Raw genomic sequence first — 17,169 nt, 5'->3', positions numbered from 1 at the left:
TTGGTTTCCATCACTGGTTGAGCTTGGCTGTTCTGGAATTTGCTGGCCTCAAACTCAAGAAATCTACCTGTCTCTGCCTTGGGAGTGTTGGGATTAAAGATGTGCACTTCCACACCTGGCTTTAAGATTTTCTTTAATTCCTTTTCACATGTTGGAAACTTAGCTGGGTGGAATCTTGTCTTGAGGTCACCACTCGCTTTTTTCCATTTCTTAATCCGTTTATCTTCTTGAACACAGGACTTAGTTCCAATCCACTTCTTTGGTGCTCCTTTTCTCTTCAAATTATACATGTTGTATTTTTCCTTGCTCTGCTTGCTCCTTTTCATTATATAATCTTCATTAGAGTCAACACTAATAACCACAGGACAGAGTCTATACTAGGCTGTTTTGAGATTTACCAAACAGAATTAATCCTAATCTTTTCACTTTAGGCTCAGACAGTCTTTGGACAAGGACAAACATCAGCCACATTATCTTCTCCTCTGAAACGTCTTGAACCAGGCTTCCACTGTTCAAATCACTCTCGGCACCACTGTCTTATGTTTCTACTAGTGTGACCCATTAAGCAGTACTTAAAGCATTCAATTGCTTTTCTAATCCACAGTACCAAGGTTCATATTCCTTTAAACAAAAACCATGGGCATGCCTATCACAACAATACACCGGTTTCTGAGCAATTTCTGTCTTAGTTAGGGTTTCTATTTCTGTGACGAAACACCATGAACATGGCAACGTTTATAAAGGAAAGCATTTAATTGAGACTTTGCTTACATTTCAAAAGGTTAGTCCATTATCATTGCAGGACATGATGGCAGGCAGGCAAGACATAGTGCTGGAGAATGAGCTAGGAATTCTATATCTTGATCCTCAGGCAACAGGAAGTGAACTGTCCCTCAAAACCCACCCCCTCAGCAACACACTTCCTCCTTCAACGCCATACCTATTCCAGCAAAGCCACACCTCCTAATTGTGCCACTCCCGCCTTTCAAACCACCACAATGACTAGGAACTGGGTGGTCCTAGTCTGCTACCTCCTAACTGAAATCACCAGTAAGTCGGTGGCTTCTGGTCTCCCTCTGGAACCTCTGTTGAGAGCTGCAGCACCCGTCGGCCTTGTCTGAGCTGATATGAGGGCTACATATGACAGTATGTGAGGATTTTGTCAGTGTGGAGCTCCTCAGAAAAGCTATAGTGAAAGAAGACAGAACTGAATTAAGATTTGCATCAGCAAAGTATAAATCAGGGCATTTTGCAGGAAGCATTTTCAGGTTATGGTTGCGCTATACCATAGCCTTCTGGTGCCAGCCTTTGCTAAAGACTCACTTACAGGTAAAAGCTTTTCATTTTTTTGTTGGATAGAATTTTGCTAGTATATTTTATGGTTCCCTTTGAAGTGTTGTTAGTTTGGTTACTATGTATAAATTAAGATTTTTTTTCTTAATGTAGTGCGTATAGTAAAATTTGACCTTATGAGTTTAATTCTTGTGGTTAAAGAATTGTAACCTGGTTGGGAAATGAAGATATAAACTCCATCAACATTAAAGTGCTTAGAGCAGTGATCACGTGGAGCGTGGGTCTGCACTGGTCTCCAGGCTCTGTAAGAGATGGGCCTGTTGAGGAAAGCTCTTCTTTCTTCTGTCTCTGGCCGCCTTTGTTAGGAGGGCTTGCCTCTTCAGATCTAGGAGAACTTGTGAAGAAACGAGCCTTGACTTACAGAGAAGTAAATTCTGCAGATAGCAACCAGGGTGAATATAGAAGTCTGTGGGTTTAAACAGACAGTTGGCCAGGCATGGTGGTACACATTGAAGGTGGGTATGGTGGATTGAGTGAGAATGGCCCCATAAGCCCATAAATTTGAATGTTTAGTCTCTAGGGCAGTATTTGAAAGGGTTAGAAGGATTTGTGGCCTTGTTGGGTAGTTGTGGCCTTGTTGGGTAGATGTGACCTTGTTGGAGGAAGTGTGTGGCTTTGAGGTCTCAAAAGCCCACACCAGGCTCAGAGTTCCACTTTCTCTGCCTGCTGCCTGTGGATCTGGATGTGACTCTCAGCTCCTTCTCCAGTGCCATGTCTGCCTGCCTGCCCCAATACTCCCCACCATGATGGTAATGGACTAACCCTCAGAAACTGTAAGCAAGGCCTCAATCAAATGCTTTCTTTTTAAGAGTTGCCTTGGTCACGAAATCTAACTACTGACTAAAAATGGAGGAAGAATGTGGATTCAGTGCCAGCCTGAGCTAGAGAGTGAGTTTCAGGTTCTCCTGGTCTATATAGTATGACACTGTTGTTTTCCTTTCTTTTTTACAAAAGCCCAAATTATGTTATTAGTGAATTAGTGAGATCCTAGAATAACCAATGGAATAGTAGACAGTGGTTATTTTTAAAATAATACTTTTAGTACCAGAAAAAGGTCTAGAATATAGCTTCTAGAAAAAGTTAATGAGCATTGTGGTCCCATTTTTATAAGTGAATATGTGAATATTTTTATACTGGAAAATATTGGGGTAATGTCCACTAACAGTAAATATTTTCTTTTAGCTTTGTCTAATTTATAATAATACATAATTTATTTTTTAAAATTAATTTACATGCACTTTTGCAATAAGGTCTCACTATGTAGCCCTGGCTAGTCTAGGACTCACTGTGTAGACCAGTTTGGCCTGGAATTCACAGAGATTGGTGAACTCCTCCGCCTCTTGAGTGCTGGGATTAAAGGTGTGTACCACCACATTCAACCATTTACAATTTATTTGTAAAAGCTGCATCTTAACAATAAAAAGAAGACATGAAAGAAATTGAGTGCAAGGAGGTAGAGGTGAGGTCTGCAATGGGTCGTAAGAGCAAAGGTCTGGGCGTTGGTTCTGGAGTAGAAAGTAGAGACAAGGCAGAGCTAGAGAGGAGAAAGAGACTGCAGTGAGGCCTTAACGTCTGTATGCTGCTCTGCCGAGCCTTTGTCTAAATATTTTGTCCTTGTGGGAAAGCTGGAGTCAATGCTTCAGTTTTCTTTGTGTTTTGGACTTTGCCCCGTGTCTCTCCATTAAAAAATAGTTCATGCACTGGATGGTGGCGCATGCTTTAATCCCAGTACTTGGGAGGCAGAGACAGGCAGATCTCTGAGTTCAAGGCCAGCCTGGTCTACTGAGTGAGTTCTAGGACATTCAGGACTACCAAGAGAAACTCTGTCTCAAGTCACCCACCCCTCAAAAACAAAACAAAACAACAACAGAAAAACCAGCTAAGTTGACAAATTTGTATTTATTTCTTGTGCTGCTTTGGCAGAAAGAAAAAATGTAAAAGTTGCTTCTAGGTCTGTATCTTCAGCACATGTATGCCTTGTATTTGAAAATTTTATTTGTTGTCTGTTGAAGGAGCTGCGGCCTGCTTTTTGTCCAGCCTGGCTCCCGCAGGGCTAGCTTTACACCAGAAATAACAACACACAAACTGTATTCTTTTAAACACTGCTTGGCTCATTATATCTAACCTCTTCTCGGCTGACTCTCACACCTGGACTAGCCCATTTCTAATAATGTGTGTAGCACCCCAAGGTGTGCTTACCAGGAAGATTCTAGCCTACGTCCACCCGGGGTTGGAGCTTCATCACGTCTGCCCAGGAGGGGGAGCATGGCCTCTGAGCTCACTTCCTCTTCCTCCCAGCATTCTGTTCTGTTTACTCCATCCACCTATGATCTAACCTATGAGGGCCAAGCAGTTTCTTTATTTTTTAACCAATGACCTTCCTCCATCAGTTGTCATTTGTTGAGATTGGGTCTCATTATGTAGCCCAGGCTGGCCTCAAACTCTGGTACTTTATTCCTTAGCTTCCCAGATGCTGACTCTGCAGGTGCATCCCCCATGCCCAACGGGATTTCTTTGTGTGTGTGTGTGTCTTATGTGTCTGTGTGCCTGTGTGAATGTGTGCCTGTGTTATGTGTCTGTGTCCATGTGAATGTATGTCATCTGTGTGCTTTCCTGCAGAGTCCAGAGTCCTGCCCTGGGAGCTGGAATTACAGGTGTCAGGATCTAAACTCCAGTCCTCTAGCCAGGTTACTGTTTGTTTTAATGACATTTCTATGCCTGAGATGGGATTAAAAAAGCAGGGGGAAGAGTCCTTGTGAGGAGCCTCTTGTGCAGTCGTGAGCGACACTTTCCCAATGATAATGACTCAGTATTAGCACAGCAGTCTTTCCAGAGGGGCCAGGTTTTTTGTTTTTGTTTGTTTTTTGGTGAAATTCCCTCAGAGATTCCTGCCCTGAAAGGTCTCAAGCAGAATGCCTGATAGGTTGTTGCTGTTTTATTTTTCTCCCCAGAATAACACATGCATTACAATTACAAAAGTTTAAAAAGCTAAAGTCCAGCTGGGAAAGCTTGTGAGATATGCAGTTTTGCTGGACTTGTGCATGCGATTACCAATGTGCCTTATCTAATAGACTTAGATGGTGCTGTGTATTGCGAGCAGTCCCTGTTTATTTGCTGTTGGTGAAATGAAACCTCTGCTTTTATTTCCTCTTCTAGGTGTCAGCACTGAAAACCATGGCCAGTCAGGGAGGCCCCAAGTACACCCTCTCACAGCAGCCGTGGGCACAACCAGGTATCGGGGTTTTACTTTCTTGGAATTCTCCTTTTGGGAAGTTACTACTCTGTATGTGTAGCCCTCACTGTGACATCTGGGACATGGCTTCCTGCTTGCTTTGGGTTACTAGATGTGGGTTAAAGCCACATTCAGCTTAGGGCTGACAGGTCTTACTTGACCAGCATTACTTGCATCTGACAAACATTCATTTCAAGGAGAGAAGGAGGTTTGGAAATTTACTCAATTAAAAATAGAGCGTGACTGACATGGAAGTGCTTTGCGCCCGCAGGCTTCTGTGCAACTGCTGCTCCTTGGCGTTGGGCTTTGGTGGGAGCACTGTGCTGCACAGAATGAATGATGGAAGGAACACACTTATTTTCAGCACATGAAGAAATGTTGGGCCACTATTTTCTTCCTGATTTTTCTCCAAGTTACTTCCTCTGTTGACAATTTTAAAGTGTTTGGGGGGAAGTGTGTAAAAATGAAGGAGTCAGTTGGATTTGGCAGGCAGTTCTACTGCCTGACTTGCAGATTCACTTGAGATATTTCCAGTCCCTCTCTTCCACTGATGCGAATTTTTTATGCTAAAGGCTTTTTTTCTTTTTGGCAGGTGGAGAGGGTCTTTGGTGTTAGGTATTAGACATTTAGAATCACACCCCTTTGGGTGATTTTTAGCATATTTTAAAATGACATTTTCAGTTACCATTAACCAGAATAAATTTTGTTACATTGGTCTATCTGGCCCTCCCATGACCCATATTTTGAAATTGAGACAGTGCTGAAGGAACAGTGTCTTAGTCATGGAGGAACTGTTTCTGAGTTGGAGGCTTGCTTTTGCTTATAATGAGAGATCCAGAGAGTGCCTCTGGCTTCTCCCTGGAGATTGGCAGCTACAGGTTCCTAACCTGGAATCAGCTTTGTGACACCATTGGTTTCCCATGGTGTAAGAAAGATATGTGTTTCCTTTGAATAGGGATGGTACAGTCTTATGCAGATGACTTAAAGTCTGTACAGTGTGTTTATCAGCAGTGGGGAAGAAGTATAATAGTGGCTACCTTTGAGAGAAGGACTGGTTTGCAGGTGAGGAATAAGAAGTACTTTCCCATTTTACATTTTTTCACAGGTCAAATTTTATTACCATATAAAAATTTTGATTGATGCTGTTCTGTCTCAGAATTTTCAGTCATAAAGGCTTTGGGTTAATTTGAAGTTGAACTAAGAAGTAGCTAGAGCTGTCTTACTTAGGAAGATGTATACATTAAGACAGACAGGTACCAGTTGTTTTTGGAAGGAAGGAGACAGTTTTATTTTAAAGGTTCTTTGTGTGGACTTTGAGGATGTGCTTCTGTTCCCCCCCCCCCCCCGCAAAGACAATGTATCTCACCATTATTTCAAGCATTTGCCTTATATTTGAGATTGACATCTATGACATCTTTTAAAAACAAAACACTAGGCTGGGTGGTGGTGGCACACACCTTTAATCCCAGCACTCAGATGGTACGGTCTGGTGGATCTCTTGAGTTCGAGGCCAGCCTGGTCTACAAGAGCTAGTTCTAGGACAAGCTCTAAAGTTACAAAGAAACCCTGTCTTGAAAAACCCAAAAACCAAAACAACAAATAAACAACAACAACCCCCCCCCCCCCATGGCCAGGTGTTGGTGGTACACGCCTTTAATTTTAGCACTTGGGAGGCATAAGCAGGTGGATCACTGTGAGTTCCAGGCCAGCCTGGTCTACAGAACAAGTCTCAAAACAACAAACAATAACAAAAACTCAACACACTTGATAGACAATACCTCTTCCTCTGGCAGTGTTGGAATTGTCACTGCAGGCTACTGCTGTGCCTACTGCTGGTCCTCACAGTAGGACACTCGCCAGTCCTTAGCCAGTAGGACTCTGGGCTCATTCTCTTGATCTTGAATTCATTTGAACCTTTGGCTTAAGGTTTTAGTCTCTTACAGTGCTTATTTAGAAATAGGAGCTGGTTTGTATTCTGAGTGTTTATATAAATGGAACTCTGAGGTGCAATACATCTTTCTTAAAATAGATAACACTGGCAAGCAGGCATAGCATGCTAATGTAGCTAAGCCCAGGCCCTTGATGCATAGCTCTTTCCTTTCTGGAAAGATCTTTTCTCTTGAAGTAGGGTCCATGATTTTTCTTAAGATTATTTCTAACAGTTCCATGTTGGGGTGGGGGGGTGTCTCGTGGGCTTCATTTTTACTTCAGTTGCCTTTAGTACAGCAGTAGCTAACAGGACAGATTGGAATAGGGCTTTCTGTTTGGTCATTTAATTTACTTTTTTTCCTAAAGGGATCATTCATTATCTTGTAAATATATCTTCTGCCCCTTTGGCCACCTGGGAGGTGTGGAATTGGTTTTCATGGCCTGTAGTGAGTAATATCCTTACCTCATGTCAGAGGGACATTGGACCTCCTGAGGAGGACCAAGGAGAACAGTCTAGAAACTGTTGGGCCTTCTGCCCTAAGCTCAACTTTTGGGGAAGTTATCTCACGAGTTATAAATTAAATATCAGTTTGTTAAGCTAGGAAATACATCTTTAAGAGTTGGTGGGTACTGGGTTCAGTAGCCTGTGTACCCACTTTGTGGTTACTGAGAGCTTTCAAGTCTGATTTAGTGACCCCTAAAGTATTTAGTGATGATGGAACCAGAACCCAGGAGAAAGGACCTTGAAGGAGACTTCATTTATTTAATGAAAAATGAGCAATTCCTGGGAAGAGCATTAGTATTTCTACAATGTTTTTGCCCAAACTTCCCTCAGTTAAACTCTTTTACATGATACAAAATTTGACCTATGAAAAAAGTATAAAATAAATTATTATTGTCTATCTGTATGTAAACTGGTTCTCTTGCCGATAATTATGACTATAGTTCCTTTCCCCGAGTTGTTTATATATATACACTAGCACACACAGACCTCAGTTGTCCAGGTACGATTGCACCATCCCTCATTATCTTTCACTGCCTGTTCTGGAGCGCCTTTGATACCAGTGTGCCCAACTGCTTGTTCTGTTCTACATAGAACACCTCGCCACACCGTGATTCCTTGAGTCAGTTTATTAATGAATATATTTAATGTTTCAGTTGGGTTTTCCATATACTCTTTAGTAAATTATATATATAATCTATATGTTATATATGTATATGTTATATTTTATTATATATCTTAGTATTTTGTGAATGCTTAAATGGAATAATCTTTAGTAGTTGAGTGGGTTTTTCTCAGGATGTTGTCTAGCACCCTCAGGTGCATCTTATACTCCTATAAACAGCTGATGGAGACACTGTGTCTCTTAGTGTCCTTTGGTTTCCATTTAGTTCGTTTTTGAGACAGGGTCTCTGTCCCACCCAGGCTGGTTTCAAATTCAGGACCTTCCTTCTGTAGCCTCCCGAATGCTGGGATTGCAAGTGGGCACCATCATATCTGGCTTGTAGTTGTTTTTTTTTATTTGTTTTCCTTTGAATATTTTTATATTAATCAAAGGATGTAGGAGGTTGTTTACCTATTTCTCTATACCTTGCCAATCATGGAGATCTGAATCCTTTTACCAGTATTTCACTGGTGTAATTTATGTCGAATTTTGAGTGAGGCTGAGCACTTTAGAAATTGTGGTGATTTCCTCTTGAATATCTCATGCAAATGATTGACTGTACTTATTTCCACATAGTCCTTTTTGATGCTTCACATGGGTTGCTTAGATCTTTATTTAAAAACTTTAGAATATATTCCTTGTGTCATCCGGAAGTATAAGACCGTGATAGATGGGTTCGTAGTTGTGCTTCACCACGTGTAGAGAAGCCTCTTCTGAATATTCTAGACAAAACTACTGGAGATGCACACAGAGAACCTTGTTTCTTCTTACCTCACTACTGCTGTTTCCCTAAAAATAATTTGAAGTTTTAAACCTCATCTTTTACTTCCGTGTTCCAAAGGCACAAATTACAGTGCCTGTGAACGTTCTGACCCAAGCTGGGGGAGTTCTGGCTACACTGGTCCTTGGGTTCAGAGTTTATATTCACATATACTTAATGAATGTTTACAAGGCTTGTGGTTAAACTTGATAAATAACAAGACTTAGGGAAGAGATTCTTTGGGGAAATAAAGTGTCTTTCCTTTGCTATTTTTTTCAGTTCCCCTCTGAATTAAAATGGAAAATTGTCCTTTTCTTTGTAACACTAACTAGGGTAATTTCTTCACAGCGAAGGTCAATGACCTCGTGGCCACTGCTTACAAGACAATTAAAACGAAGCTGCCACTGACATTGAGAAGCATGTCACTTTACTTGTCCAATAAGGACACCGAGTTCATCTTGTTTAAGCCTGTTAGGGTGAGTGGTGTGCCTCTTGTTGGCTGGTGACTAAAATGTGTTTTTGTCCTGTCACTTTCCCTTCCTACAGACATTTCAGTGCCATGACGTTAATGCTCTCTGGGGTCTCAGAGGCTCCAGAACCTACAGCTGTCGGCTTAGATTGTATTCCTTGCTCACTTTGTCTTAAGTTTTTTGTTAATTTTGAAAGTAGAAATTAATAAGTAAGCAAAAAGAAGAATCAGATCTGCACTTTGCACTGTGGCCCAACTCTTGGGAGAGCAGCGTTTCAGGATTTATGCCCTGTTTTACTGGTGAGCAGAGGAAATAAATGACTTGTAACAGCTACCAAGGGATTAAGTGTCAGAGTGGATTTAAGATTCGTAGCTTCCAGTTCGTGTTGAGTTCACAGCTTTACCCAAGGCATTGGTTGATTTTTTTTTTAAAGTGTATTTTATGTGTCTTGAAACTTCCTCTCTTTTGTGTAAGAAATTGCTGAAGACTTATTGTGCTCTGGGGGGATAAGAGCTATGAGGGTTTAATGTTTCTAGGAATTATCTGGTAAGTCTTCATCAGGTTGTGCTAACGTGTAAAATATTAAAGTACAAATTATATGTCTTTGGTAATCTCATAAAAATATATTTCCTCTACTCGTTTTGGGAAGAACCATGATGATTTAATGCTCTTAGCGTTGCTTGTTTATGATGTGTGCATTTATCCCCTGGACTGTCTGATATGGTCTCTCCTTTCTAAGAATAACATTCAGCAAGTCTACCAGAAGTTCCATGCTCTGTTAAAGGAAGAGTTCAGCCCTGAAGACATCCAGATCATTGCTTGTCCTTCCATGGAACAGGTATCCACAGACTAATGGCCCCTTGTTTAGTTCACTTGAGCAGATAACATGTTTGAGCAAACATTTCTAATTTTAATTTGACAACTTCACATTGTTTAATGAGTAAGAATTCAAACTTTGAATTGTGTCTAATTCTGGGGAGTGGCTTTAGAGTTTTAGTCTCTTGTTTAATCCATTCTGATAATGTCTGGCCTATTTGTGAAGGACTCAGTGTGTCAGCCTGCCAGGTCGCCCTGTTTGAAACAGAAGTTATTTTAGGAACTAAAATCGATGCTAGACCTGTCTGTTTTTTTCTTCTCTCTGAATTTAATAACCTAAATTAGAGCCCAGTTTGTGTCAGCATTTATTTCATTATTCAATTCAGCCAGGAAATTTTGATCAGACTCCTGTTATGTCTTAGGAGTAGCCTGGCTCTTTGGAGAATAACTTATTTCTGGCCTTCAGGACTAGAAAGTCTTGGAAGTGGTCAGGTTGTTGAGAGCCTAGTGGAGTGAGGAGGGACTGGGGAGGACGTGAGACCAGCCGTGTGGAGACTTAGGAACATTGCTGTAACGGGGAGAGTTCATGCGCCACAAAGTTCTCCTGCTAAGGTGTAGAGCTCAGTAGTTTCTAATATATTTACAAGTCGGCACGGCCATCACTGTCCTCTGATTCTAGAACATTCTCTCATTTCTCACAGTTACCACTCACCAGCGCCCCCCCCCCTAGTCTTTGTGGATTTGCTTATTCTGATCATTTTATCCTGTGGAGTCATGCGTTGTCTTTCCCAACTGGGGTCTGTCACTCAGCACACCCTCAACTCAAGGCTCAAACATTGCAGCATGTGGTTTTTAATTTTTTTAAGATTTAATTTTTTAAAAAGATTTATCTATTTATTGTGTATACAGTATGCCTACATGCATGTCTGCAGGCCAGAAGAGAGCACCAGATCTCATTACAGATGGTTGTAAGCCACCATGTGGTTGCTGGGAATTGAACTTGGGACCTTTAGATGAGCAGGCGCTGCTTTTAACCACTGAGCCATCTCTCCAACCCAAGATTTATTTTTTTTAAATTTAAGATTATTTGTATATGTGTGGGTATGTATGTCTGTGGAGGTCAGAAGAGGGTGGTCGGATCCCCTGGAGCTGAAGTGGTGGTCGTGAGCTTCAGGGTGTGGGTGCTGGGAACTGAACTTGGGTCCTTTACAAGAGCAGCAGGTGTTCTTAACCACTGAACCGTCCCTCCCTCTCTCCCTCCCTCCCTCCCTCCCTCCCTCCCTCCCTCCCTCCCTCCCTCCCTCCCTCCCTCCCTCCTTCCCTTCCTTCCGGCTGTGTCTGTGGATAGTTGGAGTTATATTGGGAAAAGTCATGGCTTCTAGTGTTCTACAAGTCTACAGCCAAAACTTGGGAGGGGGAAAGATCAAAGTGAAGGTCACCTTCAGCTAAATAGTGAGTTTGAGGCTAGCCTAAAATACACGAGTTTCTGTCCTTTTTTTTTTTTCTTTAAAGTCATTTAAATTCCAGCACTAAGGAAGCTGAGGTAGGGAGATGTTGAGTTTAGGGTTAGCCTGGGCTGTACCTTAAATAAACAAAACAAACAAAATCATCATTTTAAAAATTCAGCTTACAATGGTGCTGTCCAAAACACTGGGTGGAACAAGGTGGCATGGATTATGTGTTTATGTCCGCATTTGTGTGTTGTTTTGCTGTCACCTTCATTGACTGCGAGTGACTTGGGCTTGGATTTGACAGCGGAGCGTAGCCCCCTGCAGGGCCTCCAGTGGCTGTAAACACCTCAGGCTCGCCCTCTCCTCCTGCTTTTGGGACTGGAGACTTCCAAGGATGAAAGTCCACAGTGACTAACACAGGCCTCCCTGTTTCTTTTCAGCTGAATCTCCTGCTGTCAGTTTCTAAATAGTTACCATGGACCACGGTGTCAGCCGTCAGTCCCCTGGGAAAGGCCTGAGGAGTCCTGCAGCCTGCAGGGTGCCCAGGACCCCTGTGTGGGATGGCTCCTGAGAGACGGGTGTGCTGCTCAGTGCTGCCTGCAGAAGGAACCCTGAGTGAAGCAGAAGATCAAAATGCCAAAGATTGACAGCAGGGGGAGCTGCCTCAGTGACATGGTCTCCAGAAATGGAAAGGTATAAGAGGTGCCGGGTTCACAGTGACACGGCCCTTCACAGAGACTGTGCAATAAAAGTAGGTTACGATAAATAGTGTGGACTTCGTAGGAACTCAACTTCGTGGAGCTGCTGGGTCCTGATTGCTCCTGTAGACACTGCAAGGCATTTATCCACCGGCATTCCACCGTTACTGTTACTTGGAGAAATCTTACTTCTGTATCCCAATGCAGGTTTTTCCCTGCCATCTTGAGGTTGCGTTGGGAGTGGATTGGGTGCTTCTAAGACGGCATCTTGGTTTTCCTGGACTCAGGCTATCGTCTTCCTATGGACTTGATGTGAGGCAGTTGCCAGAAGCCAAGGCCTCGTGGAAGGCACTGTGCTCTCCTCACGAGTCAGGTGTGTCTCGGTAGTCAGACCTTCATAGTACGGGCACCAGTGTGAGTGCGAGGTCCGTGGGGAGCGGGTCCCAGGAGTGGAGCTCAGCGGCTGGCCTTCTGCTGACCTTGCTTGCAATCCTTTATAAAGTGAATACTCTTTGGTTGCCTATGTTGTACTAGACACCAGCCTTCTGGGGTCCCCAGTCCTGCCACAACTGAACACCTAAGTGTGGCAAACACTGCCCGTACCCCGTACCTTAAACACGATACCAATCAAGAGTCAAAGGACTATAAGCATCCATGAATTTTCCTACAAATTCCTCTTTGAATTTGGCATTGGATTGGCTTAGACCCTGGTGTTAAGTAAATGTAGCCTGCTTCTTCAGTCAACTCAAACCGTAGTCTTGTGGCTGGGACAGTGCTGAGGGCTCTGAGATAGGGCAAGTGACCTCGTGGTGCAGGTGGAATGACAGGAGCAGCTTCTTGCTCAGTGGGCAGTGGGTGACCCGTCCTGACGCAGCAGGCCACTTGATTTCCAGTGCGGTTTAAATGGTGGTGGACGTTGCTTGGTAGAGCATATTACTCTGTATTTTGGGAAACTCGAAGGTAAGAGGGTCCATATTTTTCTTTGCTATGAAATGAATGAGTTAGGAAGATTATACGTAACTATTTTAATACGTGTCTAATGTGATAAACTGTAATATACAGTTCTGTGTATTATATGTACATTTGGTGTTCCAATAGCCTTTCCAAAGAAATGTGGGGTCATTGTGAGCACTGTTCTCAGTAGTCTGGTGTGCAGAGCAGGACACGCTCTCTGGGAGACACTTGTTCTTGGAAAACACTCAACACCTTACCAAGTGCTGGGAAGGTAGTACTGATCCAACTTGTTTGCTGAATGAATATTTGTTTAAATATGTACAGTTTCAAGTGTTTACTTATACAGAGTGTACATACTTTGAAATAATTAATTTAAGATGCTTTATATTATTTAGCTAGAAATTGCTGTTTTTAATAAATACATTTTTTTAAAAAATAAAGATCTTTGCTTCCTACTTTGTTGTCATGTGTTTGGTATGCATGTGGATTATTTAAAATATTTTATTTATTTATTTATTTATTTATTTATTTATTTATTTATTTATTTATTTATTATGTGTACAATATTCTTTCTGTGTGTATGCCTGCAGGCCAGAAGAGGGCACCAGACCCCATTACAGATGTTTGTGAGCCACCATGTGGTTGTTGGGAATTGAACTCAGGACCTTTGGAAGAGCAAGCAATGCTCTTAACCTCTGAGCCATCTCTCCAGCTCTTAAAAATATTTTAGTTGGAAATTTTGTTGGGACCAGTTGTAGACTCGTGTATTTATAAGAAATAGTCCCCGATCTCAATGATAACATCTTACAAAGCTGTGGAGTGTACTATAACTGGGGTTTTGACGACCGTGCACTCTACTAATCTTTCCCTAGCTTTATTGTGTAATAATTAATTGTGAAAAGACATTTTTTATCTTTTTCTTTTTAGTTTTTTGAGACAAAGTTTCTCTGTATAGCCCTGGCAGTCCTGGAACTTATAGATCAGGCTGGCACAAACTCAGGTCTGCTTGCTTCAGCCTCCCAAGTGCTGGGAGGTGCACACCACACCCAGCTTTGGAGATAAGGAGGGTTAGTTTTCTGTTAAGGTAACACCTGAGATAAAGTCAACTTTCGAACACCAGCAGCTCATTTTGGCTCACAGTTTTGGCTCCTGTCATGATGGAGACTGGCCCTGGTTTGTAGGCTGCAGAATAATCTACTATAGCCATTTTTGGTTTTGACTGAGTTTATTAATTATACATCAAGCACAAGTAACACATGGCAGATAGAAGCCTCCCGTAATACAAAGCATCATCAAATCAGGCACTCATATCCAGCACAAACTGGATCAACCTGATTGAGAGCAAATCAAGGAAATAACATCAAATTGGGCTTCCAACAGCCAGCAGAAATTGGGTAGGGTCGCCAACCTGAGCAGATTTCTCCTCATGGGCGAGCTTCCAGCTGCCCCTTCCCAGGCAGGCATTTTTATACACGGGACACACAGTAGTAACCTGTCTCTTACACGCTGACCTTTTTGCTGTTTTCTTTGCCTCCATCACAGAGCCAGAGGGGTCAGCCTGACCCTGGACAGTTTGGGGGGACTCTTTACATCAACACGCTGAGATGAGAGAGGGGCTTGCACAGCACACGATACTCTAGTCACCAATACAATGTATACTGCAGTCCCCATTGTTTTGGGGCCCGTGGTGAGGCCGCATGTCATGGCAGGGGAGCATGGTACAGCAAAGCTGCCCTTGCAAGGCTGGGAATCAAAAAAAGAAGTCAAGGATGGGTTGGGGGGTTCCATAACCCCTTCAAGGGCCACCTCTGACCAGAAGGCCACCTCAAAAACAGTTGTATAAGACCCTCGTCCCTTATTCTCCAAGGAACAAGAAGGAACTTCCTAGCAGACTGTTTTAAAATCAAAAACCCTAGACAAGCTTCATGCTCCCAGAAAAGATAGTGCCCCCCCCCCCCCACACTCGGGAAATTCCAAAGCACAAGGACGCCCCGCCACCTGGTGGAGACTGCTGAAGTGTCCTGACTCAGGGACAGGGTGACCTTGCTCTGCAAACAAACAACAAGCTGACTTAAAGGGCTGGGAAAGAGCAAAGAACTTGCACCCCTACCAAACCCCCCTGATGGCCCTGAAGGGCTTGTAGTTTTTACCTTTCAAAAGCTAACTCCGCCGAGGGGCTCTAACTCCTCCCTACCTCGCTATGACTAGGGGGGGCGAGTTTTGGTGATGAGTTCCTAGCTAGCTAGCTAGCTCGTATTACGCTTACAGTAACATTAAACCTTGCTTGTTGCAGTCTGGACTTCTCTGGTTTCTGGTGGTCTCTCTGGGGGTCGTAATCTGGGCACAAGTTCCACTACCTTTGGTAGCAAACAAGTCTTGAACACATGGCCACTGGGGGACATTCCAGATCCAAACTAGAGTGAGAGAGATTTTTTTGTTTTGTTTTTTTAGTTGTAAAACTGCCAATTTCCCAAGTACTGTCGGCACAGATGGTTGCATTGAAATTAAGTAGTGTTGTAGTAACAATACAAAGAAATTTGTATTTTCCCTTGGGGTTTAGCAACCCCAGATTTTTAAATTCTCTCCTGCTGGTACCTTATAAATAGGACGTACAGTCAACCTTTTAAAGGGGGCTGCTGGTTAATGCAGCGATTCTCAACTTTGGGGTTTCAATATCTTTGGCCAACCACTGTCCCCCAAAATATTTACATTATAGTTCATAACAGTGGCAGAATTACAGTTAGGAAGTAGCAGCAAAAATAATTTTATGGTTGGGGGTCACCACAACATGGGGAACTGTATTAAACTGTATTAAAGGGTTTAGCACAAATAATAAAAACCCAGAGACAGATATTGGGGTTCAACCTGACGGTCAGAAAAGCAAAGCTCTTATCTCTACCTCAGACTGAAAATGGGTGAGATCCTGTCTTCATGAATTCTCAAGACTCCACACCCCACACTTCACAGAGTTCCTGTCTCTTTCCCCTTATACTCCTCTCTCCGCCCAGCCATATCACTTGTCTCCATCTTCCTAGTGCTGGGATTAAAGGCGTGGGATCCCAACTACTGCTGGGATCACCTTCTGTAATACAAGGGCCTGCTTGTTGGGGGTTTCTGGCTGCCCCGTTCCCCAGCTGTTTAGTCCCAGAGAAAATCACACAGAGGTCTCCATAAGTTATAAACTGATTGGCCCATTAGCTCAGGCTTCATATTAGCTCTTATAACTTAGATTAGCCCATTATTCTAGTATATGTTAGCCACATGGCTCGGTACCTTTTTCAGCAGAGCAGGTCACATCCTGCTTCTTGGGTGTCTGGACAGAACTGGGGAAAGAGCTTCCTTCTTCCCAGAATACTCCTGTTCTCATTGTCCCGCTTCTATTTCCTGTCTGGTTACCCTGCCTATACTTCCTGCCTGGCTACTGGCCAATCAGCGTTTATTTAAAACATAATTGACAGAATACAGGATTGTCCCACACCAACCTTCCTATGAGCTCTGTTTCTCTTTTAGACAGATTCAGTCTTGTGTAGCCCTGGGTGGCCTTGAACTCACCGAGATCCCTCAGACTCGGTTTCCTGGGGTCTGGGATTAAAGGTGTGTGCCACCACTCTGTGGCCTGTGTGATTGACTAGTATGGCTGCTTTGCCCTCTGATCTTCAGGCAAGCTTTATTTATTAAAACACAAATAATATACTGCTATAGGAAAGTTGGGGACCACTAGGTTAGCGGGACCTGCAGATGTTGGTGATGGACCTACTCAGGACAGAGGGACTTTGATTTTTTTTCCCTCTGGGGTGCATTCTATTTTGTCTTTGATTGAGACAGGGCTTCACTATGTCGCCGAGGCTGGCCTCCTGCTCAGCAGTCATCAGGCCTCGGCTTTCTTGGCGGTGGCGGTACAGGTGCATGCTATCACACACTGCTTCCGTGGGAACCCTTCTGCAAAGCTGAGGCCAGTAGAAACCAGTGCAGCGTTTATAAGTCACCTGACCAATGTCTCATTTTTCCCTCTAAAACAATACAAGGTAAAGAAAGAGACATTTTCCATCTCCATAACTAACTAAAGCTCTCTACAGTCACTCGTGTGACAGATCATAAAAGGCTCATAAATGAGCTCCCCTTTCCAGAGCAAACTGTTAAGCATTTGGCATATAGCTTTCAGATTTTTCTGTGTATATTTTAAGACATTTTCTCTTGCCAGATTGATCCCTTTTACACAATTGAGGTTTAATTAGTGTGTCGAGCCACACATTCATTTGCTGAAATGTTTTCAAATTGTACTTAAAACATTTTGCACCTGAATAGTTTAGCATCAATCTCTTAAATAAGAATATTCTTTT

At 42.8% G+C, this 17,169-nt stretch overlaps 1 protein-coding gene across 1 annotated transcript in view; it reads left to right on the top strand.

Moving 5' to 3' along the window:
- Window positions 1-13,284, top strand: part of Cog3 (component of oligomeric golgi complex 3) — a 53,260-nt gene extending 39,976 nt beyond the window's left edge. The window contains exons 20-23 of the mRNA XM_075950137.1: window positions 4,510-4,585; window positions 8,789-8,916; window positions 9,650-9,748; window positions 11,618-13,284. Of these exons, the coding sequence (XP_075806252.1) occupies window positions 4,510-4,585; window positions 8,789-8,916; window positions 9,650-9,748; window positions 11,618-11,647 (333 nt within the window). The 3' untranslated portion in view covers window positions 11,648-13,284. The remainder of the gene's footprint in view (window positions 1-4,509; window positions 4,586-8,788; window positions 8,917-9,649; window positions 9,749-11,617) is intronic.
- Window positions 13,285-17,169: the final 3,885 nt, after the last annotated feature.

Source organism: Microtus pennsylvanicus, chromosome 15, assembly GCF_037038515.1.
Source record: "Microtus pennsylvanicus isolate mMicPen1 chromosome 15, mMicPen1.hap1, whole genome shotgun sequence".
Lineage (NCBI taxonomy): Eukaryota > Metazoa > Chordata > Mammalia > Rodentia > Cricetidae > Microtus > Microtus pennsylvanicus.
The sequence above is the reverse complement of the archived record's forward strand: the minus strand, read 5'-3'. Positions and strand labels throughout refer to the sequence as shown.